This window comes from Sceloporus undulatus, chromosome 9 (genome assembly GCF_019175285.1).
Source record: "Sceloporus undulatus isolate JIND9_A2432 ecotype Alabama chromosome 9, SceUnd_v1.1, whole genome shotgun sequence".
Taxonomy (NCBI): Eukaryota; Metazoa; Chordata; class Lepidosauria; order Squamata; family Phrynosomatidae; genus Sceloporus; species Sceloporus undulatus.
In genome coordinates this window covers 31,070,093-31,096,803 of record NC_056530.1, presented here as the reverse complement: position 1 = coordinate 31,096,803, position 26,711 = coordinate 31,070,093, and the positions used below count along the sequence as shown (strand labels likewise).

The 26,711-nt window shown below is 44.3% G+C and overlaps 3 protein-coding genes and 1 long non-coding RNA gene across 6 annotated transcripts in view; 2 read left to right on the top strand and 2 right to left on the bottom strand.

The window, feature by feature from the left end:
* The window catches only part of RPRD2 (regulation of nuclear pre-mRNA domain containing 2), a 206,048-nt gene that overhangs the window by 150,434 nt on the left and 28,903 nt on the right, over positions 1-26,711 (bottom strand).
* LOC121916299 (hemojuvelin-like) lies at positions 2,562-14,000 on the top strand. Of its 2 annotated transcripts, none has more exons than XM_042441226.1 (5): positions 2,562-3,462; positions 8,867-8,939; positions 10,211-10,381; positions 11,081-11,583; positions 12,294-14,000. In XM_042441226.1, exons 3-5 carry the CDS (start codon positions 10,285-10,287, stop codon positions 12,936-12,938), a joined length of 1,245 nt encoding a protein of 414 aa, XP_042297160.1. In that variant the 5' UTR covers positions 2,562-3,462; positions 8,867-8,939; positions 10,211-10,284; the 3' UTR covers positions 12,939-14,000. The 2 variants fall into 2 exon arrangements, with proteins under 2 accessions (XP_042297160.1, XP_042297159.1); XM_042441225.1 differs by lacking the exon at positions 2,562-3,462 and adding an exon at positions 8,304-8,453.
* Positions 7,789-25,239, bottom strand: LOC121916310. Of its 2 annotated transcripts, none has more exons than XR_006100816.1 (3): positions 25,148-25,239; positions 24,160-24,239; positions 7,789-8,399 (listed from the first exon to the last, which is right to left on the bottom strand). It is a non-coding gene; the product is annotated as an uncharacterized LOC121916310 (long non-coding RNA). The 2 variants fall into 2 exon arrangements; XR_006100817.1 differs by lacking the exon at positions 7,789-8,399 and adding an exon at positions 21,003-21,677.
* Positions 15,874-20,383, top strand: LOC121916305 (intelectin-like protein). Its single transcript, XM_042441237.1, has 8 exons — positions 15,874-16,030; positions 17,202-17,271; positions 17,554-17,718; positions 17,944-18,191; positions 19,060-19,218; positions 19,410-19,530; positions 19,753-19,856; positions 20,082-20,383. Exons 2-8 carry the CDS (start codon positions 17,211-17,213, stop codon positions 20,232-20,234), a joined length of 1,011 nt encoding a protein of 336 aa, XP_042297171.1. The 5' UTR covers positions 15,874-16,030; positions 17,202-17,210; the 3' UTR covers positions 20,235-20,383.

Genomic DNA, 26,711 nt, shown 5'->3' with positions numbered 1-26,711 from the left:
TTTTCTGAGCATAACGGCAAGTCCAACAAAACAGATCTTGGTTTGTTTTTCTTTGCAACATTAATTTCTAATCAAATTGGAACCAAAAATGACAACTTTCGGATCTTTTATTCATTTATTATAATCTTTCCTTTCTTCCTTCCTTCTTCCCTTTTTCCTTCCTTCCTTCCTTCCTTCCTTCCTTCCTTTTTCCTTTCTTCCTTCCTTCCTTCCTTCCTTCCTTCCTTCTTTCCTTCCTTCCTGTTTCCTTCCTTCCTTCCTTCCTTCCTTCCTTCTTTTTCATAACAATGCCAGATTAGGTATTTTATTTTATTTTATTTTATTTCATTTTTATTTTATTTTATTTCATTTTTACCCGTTGCTGTCAACATCTTTTACAGTATTTTAGTAATTATGTAATAATTGTTGTGATTTTATTGAATAATTGAACTTGTATGTTTATTTATCTGACGTAATCCCCCCGGCCTCGATCGAATATATAACTAAAATTATTATTATTATTATTATTATAATTATTATTAAATGTGTTTTTAGGTGTTTCATGGTTTTTTAATTATTTTAATTTAATTTTTAAAAATTTATAAAACGAGATTCTAATTTAATGTTGTTTTGGGATTTTGGAAGCTGCCTTGGATCCGTTCCTAAGAGAAAAGTGGGGCATAAATCATATATATATATATATATATATGGATCAGAGAGAGGACATTTTGTAGGCTCTGAATAACTATTAATCACACCTTTTTTCTGTTCAAAATCGACCTATTTTATATCCTTTAACTGCAAAAATTTAAACAAACCCAGGCTATAATCCCATTCTCCTTTGTTTGTGTGTTCCTTGTTAAAAATCCTATTTTACCTTTCTCTGGTTTCTTTTGCATTATTCGAAGATATATAGCTGTGTAAGTCTGTAAAATCAGTAATAATAATAATAATAATAATAATAATAATAATAATAATAATTTATATCCCCCCTCTCCAATTGGATCGAGGCATCTTATGACATTAAAACAGCATTAAAAATACATTAAAATAAAAATAATAAAAAATAATACGTTTATCACATTCACTTAAATTTAGAGGCTTATGTAATAAAAAATAAAAGGGAACATTCTTTTAAATTAGATAATGAGGAACAGTAAATGGAACTTAATTTGTTACCTGTTGTGTTTTATGTCGTGTTTCGCGTTTGTTGTTGTGTCTTTTTCTGGGGCTGACGTCAACATACATATTATCCATTCTGATACTTATATAATAAAAATTAAAAAAATATATACAAATACATAATAATCCGACCTTGCTATAGCCACCGTTTATTGTAATTATTTTAAGGATGTTTTAATTTTAATCTATTTACAGTAATTGTATTTTAAGGGGATGGGGATGATGGTTTGGGGATGCATATTTAAATGTTGGAAGACGCCCCGATTGCATTTCGTAGAGGGGCGGGATATACATAAATATTATTAATAATATTAATATTAATAATAATATGTATTATTATTATTATTATTATTATTATTATTATTATTATTATTATTATTATTATTAAAATAATATTTTAATTTGTTATTAATAATAATAGTAATAGTAATAAATATAATTTAAAAACCCTATAACCCAAGGACCCACCCACCCTCAAATTTAAAATGACAATTTATCAATCAATCAATCAATCAATCAATCCCTCTTTATTGCTTTTGGCCAATTGTAAAAATCAAAGTAATAAAACAATACACATTAAATTTCCATAAAAACCAATATACAACAGATTGTAATAATGACAATTTTATGTTTGCAGAGAGATCATATCTTGCAGCGCCTTGAAGATTAAATGAAATCCTTTTATTTTCAGTGAGTCTTCAAGGCGCTGAAAGACCTTGTCCTCGTCACGTCGCGTCGCGATATCGTCTTTTCCGTGCAGAGGACGGATACGCAACGGGACGCACAATTTTCGTGGAAACGCGGAAGTCTCATTTTCGGCAATTCCCTTTAAGTGTTACCAAATATTATGTGCCACCTGTTTGTTTACTCAATGGGAAAAGCCTTGTTGTCGTTTTGCAAACATCGCCGCCAAATTTAGCGCAAAAAGGGGGGCTTATCCTTAATCCGATGCTAATTATCCAACTGAGTCCAATGAGGCCGAAAACGCGCAGAACGCCAGCACCAAAGATGTCGATTTTTATCCTGTTTTTAAAAAACATTATAATGCCGCCAAACGTGTTGTTTTCTCTTCCTTTCCTTCGTTCTTTCATTCTTTCTTCCTTCTAAAAAGTGAAAGCCATTAAGTAGGATTTGGATTTAGGGGTAATCATAACACAAGCAGCGGAGACAGGATTATCGCCTGGGGTTTTGTTCTCCAAAAAAGCGTAAAAACGGCGGCCGCCTCCTGGGATTACTTTGGCTTGGCTTTAAATGAAGCGGAAGGATTAGCGTCCGAAAGATTGGACATAATGGCCGCGTTGCGCCTGTCACCGTCCGGCGCAATAATAATCCTTATTTAAGCCGTCCTTATTAAATCATCTTCATCCTCCTCTTTCGGACGGAGAGATCGATGGCATTTCTAGGCTCCCTTTTGCACCATTTTCTACAACTTGCATTTAATCTAGCGGCTAAATTCGGTGACGTTTGGGGTACCGAAATTCACAGATGCTCAAGTCCCATTATAAACAACAACAACAACAACAATAATAAATTAAAATAATCTAGCAGCTAAAGTCCCCAAATTTTGAGTTTAAAACTTTCGCTGAGCATTGATAAATCCAACTGTGGCATCCAAACAAAAGTGACCAAACGCAACGATTTGCGACTGTTTGCAACTAAAAGCAACTCCTATTTGCAAACTCAGTGAATAGTGAAACTCAGTGAATTGGTGCAAATGATTTTTTTCCTGCAGTTCTAGGAAAGCGAAGGAAATTTTCATTTTGGACGGCCAGATCTAGACACAAATCGTTGTAACGTCTGCCGAATTCCCAATTTAGAAATAGTTCCAAATTCAAAGATTAAACCGGCCATCGCTGCAGAATTAATACAGTTTGACGGTGCTTCAACTGCCATGGCTCAATGCTATAGGATCCTGGGATTTGTCGTTTGGCAAATGACAAATCCCAGAATGTCATGGCATTAATCCAGTGTCAAAGTGCATTGTTTTTGTAGTGCAGATCCAATTTGAGAGAGGCAGCTCTGTGTTTCCTTTTTGCAAGAGTTCATCTGGTCTCTTTAGACCCAGAAATGGGATTTTTGGAGACCCGTTTCTTGGATTTGCAAGAATGCAAATCTTTGTGAAATGCACATTTTAGCAGCAGAAGCGTCTGCCACCTTAAGAGTAAGGACTTCATGGCTATGGAGAATAGATGCGGCTTTCAAGAACCGACCCCAAAGCTATTAATTTTGCCATTTTATTATTAAGACTGGACACTTTGCACAAAACCCTGAGCTGTTTCTCCCTGGAGTTTATCATATAAGGTAAGTAAAATGCAAATATAGTAGGATAATAGCATCTTTGTGGGATACTTATCACACTTGGTTTCTTCCATTTGCTCTTCCTTTGATGCAACGTAATTCCATTCCAAAGAGTGTCCTATTTTCTCATCCTTTTGAGCTCCAAAATAAAACGCTCCTTGGAACGAAATCACAAAGTGCATCTTCCGATAAAGAGAGCAACGGAAGATGTTTCCCATTTTGTCCCTTTTTTTGGAGAATGGGGGGGAAACCCAAAACCTTGATGAGCCAACAAGTTGTCTAAGTAGAAAATATAGCAAATATCCCGACATCTTTTCTCTCTTCCGATGGCTTAACCACTTGGTTTTTTTTCCTCTGGTACTTGCAAGATTTTTACCCTGAAGGAACTGCTTCAGGAACAGGACCAGTTTTTGGCAACTGTGTGAACGGCTTTGCGGAAAAGGAGAGCAAAAGAGATGAAGAAAGAAAGAGAAATCAAAGCAAAGCAACCATTCTCTAATCTGAATACATGCCTTTTGCAGAATCCGTCCATTTAGGACGACTTTGTTTTGGTCTTTGCTGATTCCCGTCTCGAAGGGAGGTCTATGGGGAAATGGTTAAACTCACACTTAATGGGATTCAATTTCAGGGCATTTGTTTCCAAAGCCAGAGAATAAAGCTCTCAAACGCTCCTCAGAGACCGCTTGAACGCATGCGGTTGTTGCGCATAGGCCTCCGTGGAGAGGATGCGCAGACCGCGACGCCCTCGAAGACATGCGGATGCTGCTACATTCGCTCATCCTAATGAGAAATCTATACTTTGAGGACAAGAGTCTAGCGTCGAAAGAAGATTTGGATAACCGGAGTGAATCCTGATCGGCAAAAGCGTCAGGCAAGGATGCACTTTATCACCGCATTTGTTCGACTTCTATGCGCAAAACGGCATACGAAGTGCAAGGCTCAGACATAGAAGAAGGCTTAGACATAGAGCCAAACCCTCTTTCGTTATTATAATGTATAGTTATTAATTGTGATAGTGTTTAATTGATGTTTTAAGTGGAGGGAGGGAATAGTTGGTTTACTTTCTATGTATTGTATGGGTTTTTAACTGTAAGGGATGTAAGGTAAGGTATGGATTGAATGGATTTTTAGCTGCATCGACTGCCCTTGGGAAGAGAAGCAGGGTATAAATAAACCTTTAATTTAATTTAATTTAATTTACTTATTAAAAGGAGTGAAGATAAGCAGAAGGAATATCAACAATATACAGTAAGATATGCAGACGACACCGTGATACTAAGATATCGCAAACTTGGAGCGATTGCTAAGGAAGGCCAAAGAAGAAAGTGCAAAGTGTTGAACGGAAAGAAAACCAAAATAATATGGAGGAGCAACGTGAGTTTATCTTGGACAACAATGAAATCGAAATAGTTAAAGGGTTCCTATACCTTGGACCAAACATTGATCTGAATGGAGACTGCAGTTGAGACTAGGATTGGGAAGGGCAGCCACGAAAGAACTAAAAAAGGGTCCTAAATTGCAAAGATATACAACGAAACGCAAAAGTTGGAATCGTCCAAGCCATCATTATGGATGGATGTGAGAACTGGACAGTAAAGAAAGCAGATAGGAAGAAAGTCACTTCGTTCTGGAGAAGAGTATTGAGGATGCCATGGACAGCCAAGAAGACAAACAAATGGGCCCTTGAATATATAAAACCAAAGATCTCCCTGGAAGCCAAAATGATAAAGTTGTGGTTGTTGTACTTTGGCCACAACATGAGAAATATGGATTATTGGGAAAGACAATAATGCTAGGAAAGGCGGATGGATGTAGGAGAGGAAGACCACATGAAAAATGGATGGACTTTTATTAAGAAGACCATGGACATGGATTTGCAGGACCTTAGTGGAGCAATGGATGATGGAGAGTCTCCAAAACATGTGTCCAAACACAACTCAGGACTCAACCGACGCCTGGATTGTGTCACCTTTTCATCAGGTTTTGTACCAACTTCCCACCGAATCCCACCAGTATTCAAAGGATGCCATTTAAAGAACCGTTTTTAAATGGATGCTTAATTTCATTTACTGAGTTTGGGCAGTTTTATTTTCTTGGTTTATTTATGTTGCTCTCAGAACGATCTCCTCGATTCCATTCGCAAAACCCAGAGAAGCCTGAAACTCTCTCAAACACTCCCAAATGGATAGTTTTTGGTGGGTTTTTCAGGTCCCACGGCCATGTTCTAGAAAAGTAGCAACAAACTCTTCTAGGACATGGCCACGTAACCCAAAAAACCCACAAAAACCTATAGATGCCAGTCATGAAAGCCTTCGACTTCACATGCCCAAATTGGCACCAAGATCTCTCTAAGTTCCCTTAGAGATGTGGGCCTCTGCCCCATAAACATTGACCACCATAGGATCTTTCGCTTTGTTTTGTTAACCAGGTGAAAAATCCCTTAAGTTTTGCTTCTAGGGCACATTTTCCAGGGTCTTTGTCCTCTCCATCCCCTTCCCTTCTCCTTCTTCTTCTTGGGAAGGAAAACATGTCACTGGCGTCCCTGTGAAAACACAATAGCGACAAATTTATAGTCTCCAGTCTGGGGTTTTTAGGACGTTCCAGGTTCCCAAGAGGGTCATATTCCGCATCCTGGACGGCTCCCTTGACCCCAAATATTTCATCCTTGCGTTGCTTTCCTCCCCCGTGTCCCAGCTTTTTAGTCCTTTTCTGGACATTTTGAGCTTTGCGGGTCCGAGGATCAAAAATACAAATGAAAACCCTCCAGATGAAACCGATCCTGTTGTCGTTGGAGGGTTCAAGAGTTTAAAAGCCTCCATATTATATATATATATATATAAATGATAGTAAATGATGTAAAAAGGCAATGTAGTGTGATGGTTTGAGTGTTGGACTCTGGAGACCCGGGTTCAAATCCCGACTCAGCCATAGAAACCCACTGGAGGATCCTGGGCAAGTCACACTCTCTCAGCCTCAGGGTAAGGCAGTGGCAAACCCCTTCTAAATAAAAATTGCAAGAATAAGCCCATGCTAGGTTTGCTTTGGGGTGCCATAAGTTGGAAATGACTTGAAGAAGGGACACGACAACAACAACAACAACAAATAATGTAGGGAATGTGGGAAATAATAGCCAGCATGGAGCAAAGGGTGCATATCCTAAGATATTGTGATAAATCAGAGACTGTTTTAGCTTCCAGTTTATCATTCCTTGGCTTGAGCCTTGCTGACGCCTAGTGGTTAGCAACTCACATTGCACAACGCCTCCCTCGGCAATTTTCATGTCTGGGCTGAGCGTGTCGACAGTTGCAGCCGGACCTTCATATCCGCGGGTTCAACCGTCCGGGGCTTGACAATATTTTCGAGGGAGGGGGATGTGAAAGGCAAATTTTTCATTGGCTGTTGCCATTTTGCTGCGTTGTTATATATCATGGGACTTGACCATCCATAGATTTTGGTACCCAAGTCAGTGTCCCAACAAAACCCAATTTCATATGGTACGGAAGGCATTGCCAATGGATTTTAAAGCTCATTTCCTGGACTGCATGTCTCAGCATCCACTTGCATGGAAATATCCTTCCATACCATCTGAAACGAAGACAACAAATACAACATCTTGGCCAAATGTTGGGTTAGGACTAACCATCTGAGATGCACATTTGTCAGTTGTGCATCTCAGAAAATAGGCTGAAATATGTAGAAGCTCATGCAAGTGAGTCTCAAAGGTACAACAAGATCCCTTTGCAGACTGATTTTCCAGACGATCTTTGAACTTACTTTCTTTCTTTCTTTCTTTCTCCTGTTTGATTTCGAACACCTTTCCCTGATGCCTTAAGAAGCCAGTGGAGCGCAAAAAGCTTCCATTTTGCAAGCTGCAAAATGGATAATGTGTATTTTGGTCGGCCAAATAAAGGTATGCCTAGTTTTTTTGTGGGTTTCTGGGGCCCTGTGGCCATGTCCTAGCAGATTTTATTCCTGACATTTCACCAGCATCTGTGGCTTTTGCATCTTCGGAGATATATAATTTCCTCTGAAGATGCCAAAGCCAGAGATGCTGGCAAAATGTCAGGAATAAACTCTTCCAGAACATGGCCACAGAGCCTGAAAAACCCACAAAAAACTACGTATGCCGCCCATGAAAGCTTTCGACTTGACAAAGGTATCCCTGTTTTGTGGATTTTGGATGATACTCTCCTTTCCTACAGCTACTCCTGGATGTGCGACAAGCAGCCAAAAAAGCCAATTCAATCTTTGGAACCAATTGTCCGAAAAGCGTAGCATCCTAAAGTTGGGAAGGTCTGTCTAGAGTTAGGCAGAAGGCCAAATCCAGGGTTGGGATTAACATGGTCATTTTTTCTGTCTCATTTTCAACATCTCGGGTTACAATAACATACATTGCAAAATGCAAAGTGGCACAGTAAAGGTATCCCTGTTTGGGGTGTTTTGGAGGCTCTTCTCCCCAGAGATGGGCCTTTAGCCGCCCTCCTTCCCTGAATGATGGAAACTCGCCCTTCTATCTTTCCATCTGCTCTGGTCTTTTTTTAGACACAACCCTCGGACCGGCTCCTCTTTTAAACCCAAGCCCCAGCCTTTTGGAGAACAGGTGCTTCTGTCGGCTGATTTATCTCCAGGCGGCTTCTCCTTTGCAGCCTTCCCAAAAAATATGGGGAAAGAAAGTGGTCACATCCATGGGTCAAGAAGTGGCCGCATGGCATGGGTCTGCGGAGATGGGCAAAGGCAGGTCAGACTGACCAGAGGAAAGACAACATTCTGCTTCTTTTTCTCATCTCCAGCTGAACGAACGTCCCGCAAACTCCTTTTGCACTTTGCGCTTGGTTCACAGCGGTTTGCTTTTGCCTGAGCCGACTGAGAAAGGCGACATTCGTCTCCCGTCTCCATTTGCGTGGATGCCGTTTTGTGGCCTGGACTCCGTTTGCAGCAAGCTGAGGATAAAGAGAGAAAGTGGAAGGAGTAATAGAGAGAAACCTGGACATTTTGTAAGCGGCTGGAAAAGCGGGGAGGATGAATTGGGAACGGCCAGGGATGGTCCTTCTTAGCCAAGGAGAAAAGTCCATGCATGCAACTAGTGTGTCTATACACACACACACACAAACACACACACACGGGTGCCAGGTGCCAGCTGCTAAAATAAAACTCAAGCCGCCTCTGGGATGTGCCATTCCCCCCGCCCCGAAATACTGCTTTCAGGATCCAAAATATACTAGGGCCTATTTATATAAAAGGGCCTCCCGCTCAGGACCCTTTCCTTTTGGGGGGCAGATCGGGTTGCAGCTGGGCTCAGCTGTTGGAAGAAGAAGTTTCCAGGGAACAGGTCTCTCTTTCTCTCATTCTCTCGTTCCCTTTCTTTCTCTCCTTCTTTTCCTCCCTTCCCCCCTTCTTCGTATCACAGTCGCGCATGGTGCCACGGACGCGGCGGGCACCGAAGGCGGCACAAAGGAGAACGCAGAGCGCACGTCAAGGAGGTAAGCCTAGGCTGTTCATTTTGTTTTACCAAATAATAATAATAATAATAATAATAATAATAATAATAATAATAATAAATAGTAATAATTATAATAATTTGTAGTGTCAAGGGTTTTAATTCTGTTTTAATTTTTGCTTCTGGTATGCTCGCACCTGCAAACGGTAATCCACCTTGAGCGCCAGTTTTCAGAGAAAGGTGGGATACAAAGAAATATCATCTTCATCAACATCATCATCATCACCCACAACGACGATAACAACAGCACAACAATCTTTGGGCGCATTGATTTAATAATACAGTGTGACACCCCTTTTAACTGCCAGGGCTCCACTCCTGGGATTTGTAGTTTGGAGGGGCACCAGCCCTCTTTGACTAAAGAAGTCATTGTAAAACTACCAATCCCAGGATTCCATAGGACAGAGCTGCGGCACTTAAAGTGGCACTGAACTGCATTGTTTCTACAGTGTAGATGCACCCTTTTAGTACTCAAACACACACATATGCAGAATCAGGTATGCAGTTTTTCCTTGGTGTGTGTGCGTGTGTGTGTGCGCGCGCATATATATATGACAGGTTAGGATAGGATAAGATAGGACAGGATAGGATAAGATAGGACAGGATAGGATAAGATAGGACAGGATAGGACAGGATAATGTAGGACAAGATAGGATAGGATAAGATAGGACAAGATAGGATAGGATAAGATAGGATAGGATAGGACAGGACATACTAGGTCTTGTAGTATCCTATCCTGTCCTATCCGATCCTATCCTATCCTGTGTTTTTCCTCCACGTCTTTTTGGATAAATCTATTCCCTGCCAAGTGCGAACTGGGATCAGAATCATTTTAAATTCAGCCGTCCGGAGTGGGTCCATTTTGAATAGATTCATCTGTCAATGTGAATCGCAAGTGGGTTATTTTGTTTTATAGCAAGTAAATGTGATGGGGGCAAATGTATTGGGAGCCATGCTCCACTGCTGAACCAACCGATTTGGATCACAAAGCGATTTATTTGCGAGTGGGAATGCGGCTGGTGTAATTTTGGTAAGAATCCACATTCGCTCCAGTTGCATGCTTGTTGTATGCCTTCGAGTTGTTTCCGATTGAAGGAGGAAAGACAGACAGACAAACCGGAACATTTGAAAAGCAGGTGGGAAAGCGTGTTGCAAATGTTGCCGAGTTTATTGCGCATGCATTCAAGTGCGCAGGAGTACTACAACCAACTTTGCCAGTTTCCTTGCGATGTGTTTTTGCACCTTTTCTTCCAGAGTAAGAAAACAAATAAAGGAGGCAGAAGAGAGGTTTGGACGAGCGACATTTAGAAACCTCTGGATGGATTGGAATGGGGAAATCCACTTGCTTTGCGGGGTCACGACGGCATTCCCTAAATGCTGAAATCGTCATTAAAACGTTCTTCCTTCTCTTGTTCTGTAAACATGGTAAAGCTGCACTTTCTTCCTTCCTTCCTTCCTTCCTTCCTTAGTATAGTTGCCCCTCTGTTTTTGCGGACTTGGTGCCCACGTCCTTTGGGAATACGCGAGGGGCAAATGGAGGGCAACATGATGGGGTGCGTGTCTCAGGCCCTCTGCCATCGGAGTCATTAGGGATTCCAATATCGGCAATTTTCCGTTTTCACGCGGGGGTCTGGAACAGATCCCCCGTGAAAACAGAGGGGCAACTGTACTTTCTTATTTATGGTTTTTCCACTTCCATGGGGGTCCTGTGCCCCTAACCCCAGCGAATGTAGAGGTCCCACTGTATATGACAGATAGGAGTGACCACCCCAAATATTCACCCCTTTCTGAGGCGTCACCCGGTGCGGTCCACACCCCTTGCATCCCCCTAGTGATGCCCCTGTTGCAAGCTCAAGTGAGTGATGCACACATCATTCACACACCATTCACATATGCGCACGGCATTAATATCCACAAGTGACTCGCATATCCACACATAGTTCACATATCCACACATAATTCATATATGTGCACGACATTCACATATGCGCACGTCAGTCACATATCTGAATGTCATTCACATATCCACACGCCATTCACATGTTCACACACCATTCACATATCCGCATGTCAGTCACATAGCCGCACTCCATTCACATATGGACATGTCTCCCTCTCTCGCAGTTTATTCCCGCTGCAAGATCCTGCGCTGCAACTCGGAGTACGTGGCCTCCACCCTCAACCTGCGCGGCCCCAACAAGAGTGCCGCCTACTGTCAGGCCTTGCGCTCCTACTCCCGATGCACCCGCCGGACCTCCCACGCCTGCCGGGGGGACCTGGCCTACCACTCCGCCGTCCATGGTATTGAGGACCTCATGGCCCAGAACCACTGCGCCAAGGAAGGGCCCACCTCGGCTCCCCAACCCCCGGCCCCGGCCCCCAACCGCCAAGCCACAGCCGCCCTGGACATCTGCGACTATGAGAAGAGCTTCGCCCACAAGCGGGGCCGGCCCCCCACCTACCAGCACTGCGCCATGTTCGGGGACCCCCACGTCCGGACATTTGGGGACGAGTTCCAGACCTGTCGCGTGGAGGGCTCCTGGCCACTCCTGGACAACAACTACTTGTTTGCTCAGGCCACCAGCTATCCAGTGGCCAAAGGGTCCGACGCAACGGCTACTGGGAAGGTAAATATTGAGCCGGATCTCTGCCACCAGGATGATGGGTTCGGGACCCCTTGGTACGTACCCTCTGACATTTTGCACATGAAAAATTGGACACATGTAAGGCCAAGCGATGTCAGAGTGTGGTCAAGATCAAATCCTGGTCTTCAGAGTCCTAAACCAACGCTCAAACCACTATTCACAATCTTGGTTAATAGGAAATATTAAAATATAGCCATTGAAACTTATGGTTTTCTGGACTGTTTTACTCACACATGATAGGATGTGGATCCCAGTATGATACCTTTTAATCTAATTGATCTAGACTTAATCTATTTATATAGACTTGACCTATCTATTTAGATATAAATGATTGATAGATAGATAATGATAGATAGATAGATAGATAGATAGATAGATAGATAGATAGATAGATAGACAGATAATACTATAGATAGATAAATAGGTTGTATTTTATGATATGTTTTAATGCTATTATTTTTGTTTCCTTAGATTTTATGCCTTAGGCAGGTTTTTAATTTCTGTTTTAATTCTGTATATTCATCATGTACAGCGCTGTGCAAATTTACAGCATTTTATAAATAAAGTTTAATAATAATAATAGTAATAATAATAGGATAGATAGATTCTACCTGTATATGTGTTGGAACTTAATCAATCCAACCCTTGGACCCACTTAGGGAGCGTCTGACCTCTCCTTTTTCTCTTTGCAGCTGACCATCATCTTCAAGAACATGAAGGAGTGCATTGACCAGAAGGTCTACAAGGCTGAGGTGGACAATCTGCCAGCGGCGTTTGAGGATGGATCGGTCAACGGCGGTGAGAGGCCTGGAGGGAACAGCTTGATCATCCACGAGCGCATCCCCGGGCGCCACGTGGAGATCCGGGCGGCCTACATCGGCACCACCATCGCTGTGCGCCAGGCAGGGAGGCAGCTCTCCTTCTCCATCCGGGCGGCTGAGGAGGTGGCCCAGTCCTTCACCGAGGAGCAGGATCTCCAGCTTTGCGTGGGAGGATGTCCTCCTAGCCAGCGCATCTCCCGCAACGAATGCTGCTGTGGCGGCAATAGCACCGCCATCCCTGCCGAGAAGGCCCACCGGCTCTGCAAGGAGAAGCTGCCGGTGGAGGACCTCTACTTCCAGTCATGCGTCTTTGACGTGGCAACCTCTGGAGATGCCAACTTTACGCTGGCGGCGCACGGCGCGTTGGAAGACGCCAAGGTCTTCCACCCGGATGCAAGGAAGCTCCACATCTTCCAGACGGACGCAGCTTCTTGGACCGTTGGGGGTCCGTCTTCCTTGGTCCTTGTCGCGTTGGCCTTTTTGCTTTCCCAAGGGTCAGTTGGATTGTATGCCTAAGATGGCAGACATGGTTGATTTCCATCAATTTGGAGAGAAGACAAGGTTAACCATGAGCCAAAGAGGGGTCAAGATGGAGTGCCCAAAGTGGACACTGTGTTGGTTTTAAGTTTTACTACGGTGAGAATCACAACTGGTTTTGCACCTTCTCCGATCATCTGGAAGCATTGCCAAGGCATTGAACTGGGCAGGTTATTCCGACTTGACAAATCCTATTTTTCTCACCATAAAAATCCTCATTTTGGATGGAAAAAGAACTCCAGAGCCACCAAAGGAAATTGATCTCCAAAGACCTGGATGAGGACCCTTGTTATCAATGTTCCATTTTGCAAAAACAGCGTTTCTTGGAAGGATGCCTCTTCATCTGTTGCAATGATTCGGTGGTCCCTTCGTAACTGGAAAAAGTAAGGCCTCTCCGAAGCAAATACCAACTCAAATGCAGTAATGTTGACCTGCAGAAATGAATGAAATGCTGAGGAGTCAAAGCTGGGATTGGGAATCTGTTTTCTGGAACACAGAATCCAATGGACACAAACAGTTGGTGACTTGTGAACGGAAGACAAGAGAAGTTGGCATTGCCAGTTTGCAAGTGGTTTGATGGAGACGTCTTCATTTCCAGTTTGTGCAATGGACCCCTATTCCTACACAAACAAACCCACACAAAGTTTTCTCTGACCAGTTTTAGGCCCAAGATACACCAAACTGGATCTTTTTGTACCCCAAAGCAAAGAGATAATATCAAAATGCATGCAGAATGGATGAGCCTTTTCTCTATCAACAGTGTCATCCATTCTCTTAAAAATGTCATCTTCTGTATTCTTGGACTAACTACTTGCAAGGTCCTTTTCTAGAGCAAAATATGGCATTGGTAGTCCTTGCCTTGGACTCATCGCCTTTGTTTGTAGGGTCTTCATAAACCAAAATGGGTTTGGAAGCACTTCGTGACAACGAACCGTATCTCTGTGTAGCTTCTGTCTCATGAACGACATGGAAAAGTATTCAGGAATGTAAATGCAGAAAAGAAAGTGAAATATTTAATATATTAAAGTGGAAGAGTTTTAAGGAAAGCGAGGCGCTGTGTTGGTTTGTAGCCATTGGGTTGTATATATATGAAACATAAATGGATTTATGGGGCAGAATCCATATACAAAGCCGTGTTAGTCTGGAATATCAGAATGCAAAGATCCCTTTTGCATGCCGCTAAATGAATTTTGGGTTTAGACTTATCCAAGACATTTCATTAGGGATCTAGTTGCAAAAACAATGGGCCTTTAGTATCCTCTGGAACTCAAAATCCATGGATGCTCAAGTCCCATTATATACAGTGGTGCAACAAAATGGTGTCTCTTATACAAAATGGCAAAAGCAAGGTATGCTTGCTTTTGCTTTTTTGCATTTTAAGAGAATAATTGCTTTTTGCATATATATATCTCGCCATGGATGGTTGAATCCATGGATAACGAATCCATGGATAGGGAGGGCTGACTGTGCAGCTATTCTCAATTCTTCTGGTCCTAAGCATTTTGGACAAGGGAGGCTTGACCTGTATTGCCTCTGCAATCTTGCCAGTCTTTTCTTCCACCATTTGAAGACTATTAGCCTCCCTTGGTCCTGTTAATCCGCAAACGCTTGGCACGAAAACCCATCTATTTTCAAAGCCCTCGTTTCCTGTCATCTGTTTCTCATTTAATCTGGTGACAGGTGAAGCTAAAAATAATGGAGAGGAGGAAAGGTCTCTCCTCTTTGGGTCCAAGCACACATACAAATGTTTGCAAAGGCCGGGAAGGGTGAGGTGTCCAATGCAAACCCAGGACCCAAAGGAATGCAAATAATAATAATGATAATATTAATAATAAATGCATATAATCTATTCCCATAGCCATATGTACATTGGAGTGTGGTCAAAGGGACCAGGCAACAAGACGGTGAACGTTATTCATAAAGAAATATTGTTTTTAGTGGAGGAACCCTGGAGTTTGTGTACCAAAGCTGCATCCGCACTGTAGAATAAATGCAGTTTGGCATCACTTTAATTGCCATGGATTTGGAGGGATTTGGAGGTTTTGTGAGCTGTTTGGGTGAGCTATAATAATGCAGCGTCAAAGTTTCCAGGACCTCAAATGCGACTTTGCAACAGCTTGCAAAGGGGCATGTAGTGCTAAAACGTTTTTTAAACCCCCTTTTGGAAAACCAGAAGTGAGGTTGCGTCCAAATCCATCCAGAATGTGTTGCATCACATCAAGGATTTTACCTGAGTTGACACCTGTCCTTTTTTACTTTATGGGATTTGCGAACATTGGTAAAACTTCAGCAAAAATAGGTTGAATTTTCCCCCCTCTATTTGCACAAGTTAAATTCAGACTGAGAGGATGGTCTTGGGTCTGTTGGATGAGTGTTAAAAGATGAGGAGACCCTCGGAACAAAAAAGGTGGCAACCTTAATTCAACACCAATATGACTGAATAGACAGGGATTCAGATTTTGGAGGACATATGTAGGAGTGGCCATGTTGGCCATGTAGAATAGCGTCCAAAATCCACAAAACAGGGATGCCTTTATTGCACCAACCAAATGCAAAAAACACATGTTTCCAATTTATGACAATCCTAAAGTGAATCTATCCTGGCGTTTTCTTGGCAAGATTTGCTCAGAGGAGGCTCGCCTTTGCCTTCCCCTGTAGAGGCTGAGAAAATGTGACTTCTTGCCCAATGTGGGTTTCTATGGCCGAGCGGGGATTCGAACCCTGGTCTCCAGAGCCATGCTCCAAACTTTAGAAGCCATTCAGACGTTCCTACGCAGCAGGGAAAGGCTGGTGCTAATCCGTTTGAATGTAAACTTATTCGATGGAGATGAAAAGTACAGGAATGAACCTGTCTATACTCTGCGCTTGCGTCCGCCGCAGGTCAACAAACCGCCGGACGCTGGTCACTTTCTCCCTGGGTTTCCCCATCTGAGGACAAGGGTCAGTTGGACAGAGGCTGAAAAGACCGAGGAGGGACTGGACACAAGCCGAAGGTCAGAGATCTTTCCATTTACATGGCTGCTATCGGAGTTTAATTTTGGAAACACAGAGAAAGTTGAGCTCCAAAACAGGTGAGCTGGTGGAACCGACCAACCAACTACCAACATTTCTTCCTTCCGTGCCTCTTCTCTTCCTTCCTTCCTTCCTTCCTTCCTTCCTTCCTTCCTCTCAACTTACATAACAAATTAGGTAAAAGACTTGGATGGTCTGGCCCTTTGTCCCTCTTTGTCGGTCGTTTGAAGTTGGTCATGGACTGACAGCAACTCCATGGTGTGCTTTTGCCAGTTCCTTCCTCCGAAATTTGGCCTCCATCCCCTGGCATTCTTCGGTGGTTCCCCTCCAAGCACTAACTAGCCCTGCTTAGCTTCCAACATCAGATGGCATCTGGAAATACCTTCAAGGTATTTAAGCAATGGTTCCCTGAAATGGATGCCTATCCCTCAATGCCAGGAACAGTCCCTCTCTGTTTTGGGGACGATCTTAGCAAGCCACTTCCTCAGTTCATCTCCCAACTGAGACGAAGGGGATCGGAGATGGGCCCTTCTTTTGTTTTTGGGAACCAGTGCTTTGTTCCATGTCGTATTTGAAACTCCGTCCTGAGTTGCAGCCTATTGTTTTTTCCTTCCTAACATAAAATGCATCCCCAAATCCCAATGAATATTCATTGGGTGGCTTCGGACACAGTTCTGTTTTTGCACCTTGAGCTAATGTCTTGGTGGAATGGGCAGAACAGTTTGCGGTGGAAGAATAGGATCCCCAAATATCTCCGTACAGCCTCCGACTTTCCAAATATCAAAAGTTAAGACTGTTCTTTGCTAGCCAACACTTCCCAAATCAGGACTTTTTGGGGAGGAAGATTGCAAGAGTTAGTTCATACTATACCGTTGTACTGTCATGATCCCACTTTTAACTATGGATCCTATACAGTCTTGGGCCTTGCCACCCATCCACCAAAGCAAATGACGGCGGTAGATTTTCACAGTTCAAATCCTGCCGCCACACGAGGTTTCGCAAGTGGTTTGCATCTGGGGAAAGTGGCAAACAAGGTTCGAAATGTCACCGCCGCAGCTCCATTAGCCCCATCTTGCTTTGAGATTGTGCAGCAGGGAAAGGACACAATCGCACATTGTTGCAAAGGTTTAATTCCATTTAAGATCTTTGCTTATTGCATGACAAGGTGTGATTCTCCCATTGAGTTGTGGGCAAGACGGATCCTTAGAGAGTGAATATTTGCTTTTCCAGAACAGGAAGATGAAGCTGTTTGGGATCCTCCTGCTTTGCGTGGCTGCGTTTCCTAGAAGTCTGCAAAGTGGTAAGTCTGCATATAGCTATATCATTTGGGAGTCAAAGGAATGCACATTCTTTGGCACAACATGAAGGCACACAACAACAACAACAACAACAACAACAACAGTGCAATATGGTTATACCGTATTTAGGCTTTATGGTCACTTTCTGACCTTCCTCTTCCATTAACCCAAAAGACAGGAATAGGTGTGCCTTTGGACATTCAGCGGTTAAGTTAAAATTCTCGCCAACGTTCTCGATTCTTCTCTCTTTTTGGAAAGTAATGATCAGATACTCTTCTCTCCAGATACCAACGGCTGCATCACCTCCTTGAAAAGGGACATCCTGAAGCTGATGGTCAAATGGGAAGATGCCACTTGCCTTCAAAACCAGCAAGGTCTGCCCCCAAACCTTCTCCAGACTTTGCCCCGAAGTTGCAAGGAGATCAAGACAGCGCTGGAAGGAGCCGCTGGTGGGTGCGATGCATGGAGAGCAATGGGTTGGGTCCAGAACGCCTCCGGAAAAAGGGGATTTGTCTGGCCCACAATGAGTTGAAGGTCTTCCTCCAACTTAATGTGGGATTGAAAAAATCCTGGGAATGCTCTGTTTTTTTACCCCATTGCAAAATGTAACCAGAGTTCATGCAATGGATGGAGAGAAGGTTATGGTATGCAACCACCTGGTTTTTCTGTTGCAGATGGTCTCTATTTTCTGGGGACGGAAGAAGGGGAGATCTACCAGACCTTCTGTGACATGACCACCCACGGAGGCGGATGGACATTAGTGGCAAGCATCCACGAGAACAACATCTATGGGAAATGCTCCCTGGGAGACCGCTGGACCAGCCAACAAGGGAACAACGCCAACTACCCGAGCGGAGAGGGCCACTGGGCCAAAAACTCCACTTTTGGGACGGCCGTGGGTTCGACCAGTGATGACTACAAGGTGCGGCCCTTCGGTGCTTGATGGGGACTTCCCAGGGCAAACGACAAGAGACAGGAAACACAGACACACAACACACTTTGGGTTATGCAGCTGATAGGATGGCATGGGCATCCCCTGGGATGGGGTCAGCCACATTAGCCCCCCATGAGACCTCTCTTTGCAGCCAAAATTGGCCCAAAATGTGCTAGAAATATTCCCCATATCACTAGAGAGCATTTCAGAGATGTTTTTGGACCCCTATAGAGGGCCTTGGGATATCATTTTGCCCAACTATGGGGCTGTACAGACCGAACCTTTGTGCCAGCCTAGTTTGGGCGAAGGCTGAGCGTCTGCATGCTCCAAGCCCTAATGATGCTGCCTGGGCACCATTTTGGCGCATGCCCTTCTAGACTGTGCACACCATGACAATGCACCTTCTCCGATGCAGTGCCCACCATTGAAAGGGCATCATCATGGCTCACCTGCGCACCTAGGACATCACTTCTGGGAGCAAATTGCAATACATTGCAAAATTTGCTCCCTCCAGGGACCAGATTGGTACCTTTGCGATCTAGTGCCAAAAGGGGCGGCTGTATGTCACCTATCTATATAGCCCCTATGTCCTTCTGTCTGATCCCACAGATGGCCCAGAAATGTCCACCCCAAAATATTATCCCTCTATTACAGTTACCTAGTGAAGATCATGTGGGTGAATCTGGAATTCAGGACCTCTTCAATACTGAGAAAGTTTAAGGAGGACATGAAGAAGGTGGGGCCTCTCCAAAGGAGGTTGACCATGATGGCAAAATTCCCCAAAGCCAAGGACTATAAGGATGGAGCTAAGGACTAGATGACCCTTGCTGACCGTCAAACGTCCTTTGCTTTCCAGAACCCCGGCTACTATGACCTCCAAGCCAAGGACATGGCCATATGGCACGTCCCCAATGACAGTCCCATGAAGGAATGGCGGGACGCGGCCATTTTGAGATATCACACCGAGACCGGCTTCCTGGCGGCGGAAGGAGGCAACCTTCTCAGGCTCTACCAGGTAATAATAATAATAATAATAATAATAATAATAATATATTTATATCATGCCTTATCCCAAAGGAATCGAGGTGGGTTGCAAGACCGTATTCTTCCGGATTATGGCTTGCGTGCTTCTCTTTCTCCAAGCCACAAAGGTCAAGCTATTTCTTAGGCTCTTTTGTATTAACGTAAATCTGGATTTCCTTTCAGCAATATCCGGTGAAGTTTGGCATCGGGAGCTGCCCAGCCAACAACGGCCCGGTTGTGCCAGTCGTCTATGACACTGGCAATGCACAGCAGACCTCCTTTTACTATTCCCCCAATGCGAGAAGTAAGTCGGTTCCTCTGTTTCCATCAAAAAACTCTGTTTGCCATAGTATGTGCTTTCTCCCGCTATGTATCTCGCATCTAGCGTGCTGTTTTTTGGAAGGCAATTTGCAATCCAGATTTCTAAGGCATGTATCTCCAAGGAAGTCCCACCGTGGGTCCGTTGCAAAGAATGCAATTTAATGTGCGCCGTCTCCATGCGCACACTTAAATTTTGTTTCCGCAGAAGAATTCGTCGCTGGATTTATTCAGTTCCGGGTGTTTAACCACGAGAAGGCAGCTCTGGCGCTTTGCGCTGGGGTTAAAGCCACCGGCTGCAATACGGAGACGGTGAGTAGCTAGATAAACCTGAAATATTAATTCATTAATTATTACCACCACTATCATTATTATTATCGGTTGCAATGGAGTTGTGCATGTGTCCAATGCAACCAGCCTCAGATTGCAATCTGGTTACGCCACTTTTGAGGCAGACGAACATGTTTCTGGACACATTTCCAAATGCGTTCCACCTTCCGATCCCGCTTTATCATGGCAATGTCTCACTTTTCCCAGTTCTGCGTCGGCGGAGGAGGCTACTTCCCGGAAGGCAGCCCGCGTCAATGCGGCGACTACGTGGCGTTCGAATGGGACGGCTATGGCACCCACACGGGTTGGAGCGTCTCCAAAGCGCTCCTGGAGTCCGCCATGCTCCTCTTCTACCGATGATGAGTCCCTTGCGCCATATAAATCCATACCTTCAAAAGCACCGAACGCCAGGAAACATGGGAACATGGGGGACGTCGTCTTTCTGCCTGCGCACCTTCATAGTCCATAAGGACAATAAAACGCGGCTTACGCAAGCCTTTTTGTCTCTTGTGCCATAGGCTGTTACCATTTCTAGGTATAATAGAAATATAATAATATAACATATATTATACAATGTGATAGGATTTTTATAGACGTTCTATGATAAGTCTTATCAAGGTCTATTGAGACAGCATGGCATAGTGGTTTAAGCATTAGACCATGTCTCTTCTTATTTAAATGGGTTGTTGTGCAGTCAAAGGGAAATTCAGGGGTCAGTTCGCCTCGGTTACTTAGGGATATAATTCTGTAGACACAGTTATATATGATTATATACACTCACAAGTCACACTCTCTCAGCCTCAAAGGAGGGCCATGACAACCACGTAGTTTATATATCTATCTATATATATAGATAGATATATATGAGATACAGTCGCCATAAGTCGGAAACAACTTGATGGCACAAGACAACAACAACAACAACAACGACAACCAATCATTATGAGCCAATCAGAGCACAGGAAGATCCAGATAAAGGGAAAGTCCTGTCCTATCCTATACTATCCTAGTTATATATACATATACACACACACACATATATACACATACATATATATATATAATATTTTAATAATAATAATAATAAAATTAATTTATACAAGATGCAAATGGGGCGGCTTACAAAGATTAAAAAACATGTATTCCAAAACCCTCAATCCCCCTCTTAAAATACAATATATGTGTGTGTGTGTATAATTATATGTCTCTATATACATACACATATACACACACATACATAATAATATAGGAGCCCAATGGTCCTTTCAGGGGAGCCCTAGGAGGGAAGGGAGGGATCGATCTCGAGGTCGATCTAGAGGCTGCAGCGCCCTCAGTATCCACAAGAGGGGGCCCTTGTATTAGGAATCTTCTTTATTAGCCACCTAAAAACAGGGTTTTAATGTGCTTTCCTATTGCAAGCCACCTTGGGTCCCTTTTTTGGGAATAAAAATAAAATACATTATTATTATTATTATTATTATTATTATTATTATTATTATTATTATTAATCCCATCATCCCCAGACGATGCAGAATTTTGGGGGAGGTCGCTAAGCCAGTCTTTCTGCGCCCTGGAGCCCTTCAAAATGCTTTGGAATGAAATCCCCATCATCCTCTGTCCCTCAGGGGCGGGGGCGGTCATGTTTTCCCAGGGGCTGATGGGAATTGTAGTCCAAAAGGGGCCCTGCTGCTGCAGCCACTGAAGCGCCTGCTGCTGCCTTGCTCTTTGCTGCCCTCCGGTGGCGCCCTTTGCGCACTGCAGGCTCCATGGCGAATAGCTGCGAGATTTCTCTCAGGCGCCCTCCTGTGAAGACAACCAGCCAGCGATAATCGCATCACCGCAAACGTCTTCTCGCAATTTCACTTTCAGGCGCTTTTGCGCTCTCCTTCCTGGCTCTCTCTCGGGCGCCCTCCTGTGGCCCAAACGGCGCACTTCGGCCCAATGATTAGTATTATGAGGGTTCCCTGTCCTGGAGCGCCCTCTGGTGGCAGAAAGGGAGCGTTGCTGGCCCATTATTCTCAGGCCCCAAGGGACTCCCAGGCTGCTGGGAGTTGCAGTCCAACTAATTAGACCAGTCCCTTCATGGATCCCAAAACCTATGGATACTCTAGTCCTATTAAGTGCAATGGTGGTGTCAAAGAGGACCCTCTGACCTTCTAAGACTGCAGTTCCCATCATCCTTTTCCAGGATGCTGGGAGTTGAAATCCAGGGATTCCAAAATGTCCTCCATTCTGACATCTGGTAACTCTGTCTCCGCCTCAAGAGGGTGGCTTTGGGGGCCCTTGATAATGCTGGGGTGCTATGTATCCCCACAAGACAGAAGGGGCTTGGACCAGGGGGGCTTTGGGGGGCCCTTTATAATGCTGGGGTGCTATGTATCCCCACAAAACAGAAGGGGCTTGGACCAGGGGGGCTTTGGGAGGCCCTTTATAATGCTGGGGTGCTATTTATCCCCACAAGACAGAAAGGGGCTTGGACCAGGGGGGCTTTGGGGGGCCCTTTATAATGCTGGGGTGCTATTATCCCCACAGACAGAAGGGGCTTGGACCAGGGGGGCTTTGGGGGCCCTTTAATAATGCTGGGTGCATTATTCCCACAAGACAGAAGGGCTTGTGACCAGGGGGCTTTGGGGGGCCTTTATAATGCTGGGTGCTATGTATCCCCACAGACGAAAGGGGCTTGGACCAGGGGGGCTTTTTTGGGGGCCCTTTATAATGCTGGGGTGCTATGTATCCCCACAAAACAGAAGGGGCTTGGACCAGGGGGGCTTTGGGAGGCCCTTTATAATGCTGGGGTGCTATTTATCCCACAGAACAGAAGGGGGCTTGGACCAGGGGGGCTTTGGGGGGGCCCTTATAATGCTGGGGTGCTATGTATTCCCCAACAAGACAAGAAGGGGTTGGACCAGGGGGGCTTTGGGAGGGCCCTTATATGCTGGGGTGCTATTTATCCCCACAGACAGAAGGGGCTTGGACCAGGGGGGCTTTGGGAGGGCCCTTTATAATGCTGGGTGCTATTTATCCCCACAAGAACAGAAGGGGCTTGGACCAGGGGGGCTTTGGGGGGCCCTTTATTAATGCTGGGGGTGCTATGTATTCCCCACAGACAGAAGGGGCTTGGCCGGGGGGCTTTGGGGGGCCCTTTATAATGCTGGGGTGCTATGTATCCCCACAAAACAGAAGGGATTTAGACCATTTCTCTCTGGGTGGATCTCTTGCTCGACCTCTGCACCTCTCTCTCTCTTTAGGTCGCTCTCAGAGGCTGCAGTGCTCTAGAGTCGCCACTAGAGGGAAGCGTTGTATTAGGAATGTTCTCTATGAGCCAGAACTTGATCAAACCGAAGTCTATGGAGATTCAGGTGTTGGTGATGATGATGATGATGATGAGTGCATCTAAATGGACCTGAGGAGAATGGCCTCCTCTTCTTTTCCCAGGTAAAAGGGCCTGAGCCTCCTTCTCCAAACCAAACCCATGAGGCCAGCAATGCTTGGCATTTCCAAAGGTTAAGACCCCCCTTCTCTCTCTCTTTTATCAATTAAAAGGTATATGCTTTATTATTATTATTATTATTGAGAAAACATTCAAGGGTAACTGTGGATCCCAAAACCCACAATGCTCAAGTCCCATTCAGTGCAAGGGAGGAGTCAAAGGGTCAGTGAGACTGCAGTCCCCAGCATCCCTTGCTGGCTATGGTTGGCTCAGGCTGATGGGAGTTGCAGTCCAACCAATTAGAACAGACTCTTCAGGGATCCCAAAACCTATGGATGCTCTAGTCCCATTAAGTGCAATGGAGGAGTGAAATGGAACCCTCTGGCCCTCTAAGACTGCAGTTCCCATCATCCCTTCCCAGGCTGCTGGGAGTTGCAGTCCAACCAATTAGAACTGGACCTTCATGGATCCCAAAACCTATGGCTGCTCTCTAAAACATCTCCAAAACGAGGCAGCAAATGCACAATCAAAACATAACCATCGAATGGCACATCAGAAGACGGAGCCAGCTTGTTTTCGGCTGATCCGGAGACAGAAGGGGTTTTGTTTTGCAGCGTGACGATGGTCCAAAACACACTGCCGAAATAACCCGGTTTGAGTCCGCTTTATCTGTCCCGGCTCAGTGCTAGGGAGTCCTGGGAATTGTAGTTTATTGTGGCACCAGAATTTTGTCTGGCAGAGAAGGCTCAGAACTGCATAGCTCAGCCTTGCCAGTTAAAGTGAGGTCAAACTGGATTATTTCTGCAGTGTGGATGCAGCCTCATCAGACGCAAACCAATTTCCAAGAGGACCCACCTAAACGCCAGGAAGAGCCTCCTTGTATTTTTCCTTTGGTTTAGGAAACATGTTAACTATTTCTTCTTCTCGCAACAACCCTCCAAATAAAATAGGGACCTTTGGGTCACCTGAATGGATGTATTATTATTATTATTGTCATCCCCAAAACAAAAACCAGACATTTTTCATGATTTCAGGCAAAGAATTCAGGAGCATCCAGTACCTTCATGGCAGAGAACAAGGTAAAATCTGGGTGACGGGACCCCAGTTCGAATTTCGGAGATGTTCAGATTATGAACAAATAATCTCCCCAGTTGCAATTGGTAACATATGTCCTCTGAGCAAGTGCAGAGTACTTTTCCTTCACCACCCTTGGAAGGCAATACACAGCAATCATGTCACTGGTTGTGTCTATTTGTGTGTTGTTGGAATGCAATGTCCATCATCCCCCAAAGGGCTGAACAGGAGGGAACTGTAGTGAAACAACACCTGAAGGCCCCTATAATTCAAGGCTTCTTCTTCCTCCCTCTGAGCATGTAGAGAGTGTAAAGACTTCACTGTAGATACACACACAGCCAGAGCTTGCAGAAAACACCTTTTTGGACTATGACACCCAGCATCCCTTACTCTGGGCAAAACATTAAAAATTAAATTAAAAAGTTACTTTTCCCCCTTTCCATCCTGCAAGGCATCCCTCTCTCTTTCCTCTCCTGCAAGGCTGGCCAAAGGGTTTCAAGGGGCATCAGGGGAGGATGGGTGGCACAGTTGGTTGTGCCCATTGCATTGGCAATCCAGTCTTAGGGATATGGCTTCCACTTTGAACTGCAATTTACAAAGGAACAGATGCAATGCAATGGACCAAATGGCTTTGGGGATGGAGGAAAAGCTTTCCTGCAGCCATGATCTGGGCATGCAAAAATGCAAAACCCTTTTTGCATGCAAGGTAAAAAAGAAACCTGAGCAAGCATGCAAACCTCGCAAGCCCCCAAAATCCCTGCCACCTCACCTGTCCTTCCAGGTAAACCCTTTACCAACCTGCCTTCCCTTTCCTTCCCTTCTTCTGACCTTGTTGTTTTCTTCCTTCCTTCCACTCCCCCCAGCAAAGTGGTTTCTGGGAAATGTAGTTCTTAGACCCAGAACTACTTCTCCCAGCAAGCAAAGGAGCAATTCCTCTCCACCTACTTTCTTCCCCTTTGCAATCTGGGAATTGTAGTCTGGGTGGTCTATTTTTGAGTCAGGGCAAAATTGCATTTAAAAGCAAAAGTGGGATGTTTGCTTGCTTTGCTCTAAAAACACATGCAAGTAGCATTTGCAAAAGCAATGTGGATTTAAGGAGTTCATGTAGCATTTTATGCCTTGAGTTAATACAGTATTTGTTGCTGCTGGGCATGGCTTCATTGACAAGAAATTTTGCAAAGGCAGAAATAAGGTGGAAATGATAGGAAGAGGTTCCTACATTGCAACAAGGATGATGATGATGATGATGATGATGATGATGATGATGATGATGATGCAGATGCAGAAACCTGCAATGTCTGCTTGAAATTTCAATGTCACGATTTTGCTTTGTCTTTATAGTTGTCTATAAAGGCATCCTGGGTCCCGCTCTGGCAAATACAAATGAAATAAATAGCCAAATAATTCAAAGAGCTCCAGGTATAAAATATACCAACATGTCAGCAACTTTGAAACCAGGTCTAATCCAAAGAACCGACCCAGAGCTTTTAGGGAGGATTGCGGAGAACTGCCAGGATGGGACCCAGCCAAGTGGGAACATAATACACCAAATATCAGTGTAATCCCCGTAATATTTGGCCACAAAGGCCATCATCTTACAATTAGCTGGGCTGGTTTATTAGGAGCAGAGGATGGCAGAAATCCCAAGCACCGAGGGGTAACCTGTAGTTCTCCAAATCTTGCCTGCATCCACCTGAGACCTGCCTTCAAACCTTGAAAGGAACCCTATGAAAGTTGTAGAGATTCCCCCTTTTGCATAAAGGACATGCTTTCTGGATCTCAAATAAAGGGCACACATTATTATAAAGGATGCTGTACCTACAATGGAGATGTACAATCCTTTAAGCACTCCATCTCCATCCTCTGGAAACCTTTTGCTGCTCCTCTGCCCAAAAGTGCTGGTGTCTCACCAAACTACTAATCCCAAGGTCCTGTAGGATGGAGCCATGGCAATTAAAGTGGTCTCAAACTGCATTATTTCTACAGTGTAGATGCACCCGAGGTCCATGAATTCCCAACATCACCCTTGAAATAGGTGGGAGTGACTTTCCAAAACCATCTGGAGGACACCAGGTATTTATCACTGATTCAGATATACCCTTTTCAGTCTTATGTTCTTGGACCTTTCCATGTTTGCTTGTGTGAAACATCAGAGACGCATAACTGTACGGATAAATGGTCACCAACCACCACCAACCACCCTTCATCTCCAAGAACATGCCCATACTATGGATTATAAAAACTAAATGTCCGAATAAAGTCAGAGGAGGCCATGGCATGCTGCAGGGAAGCTTTATTGCCAAAGAGGAAAGCAAGGAAAATGGTCTTGGACC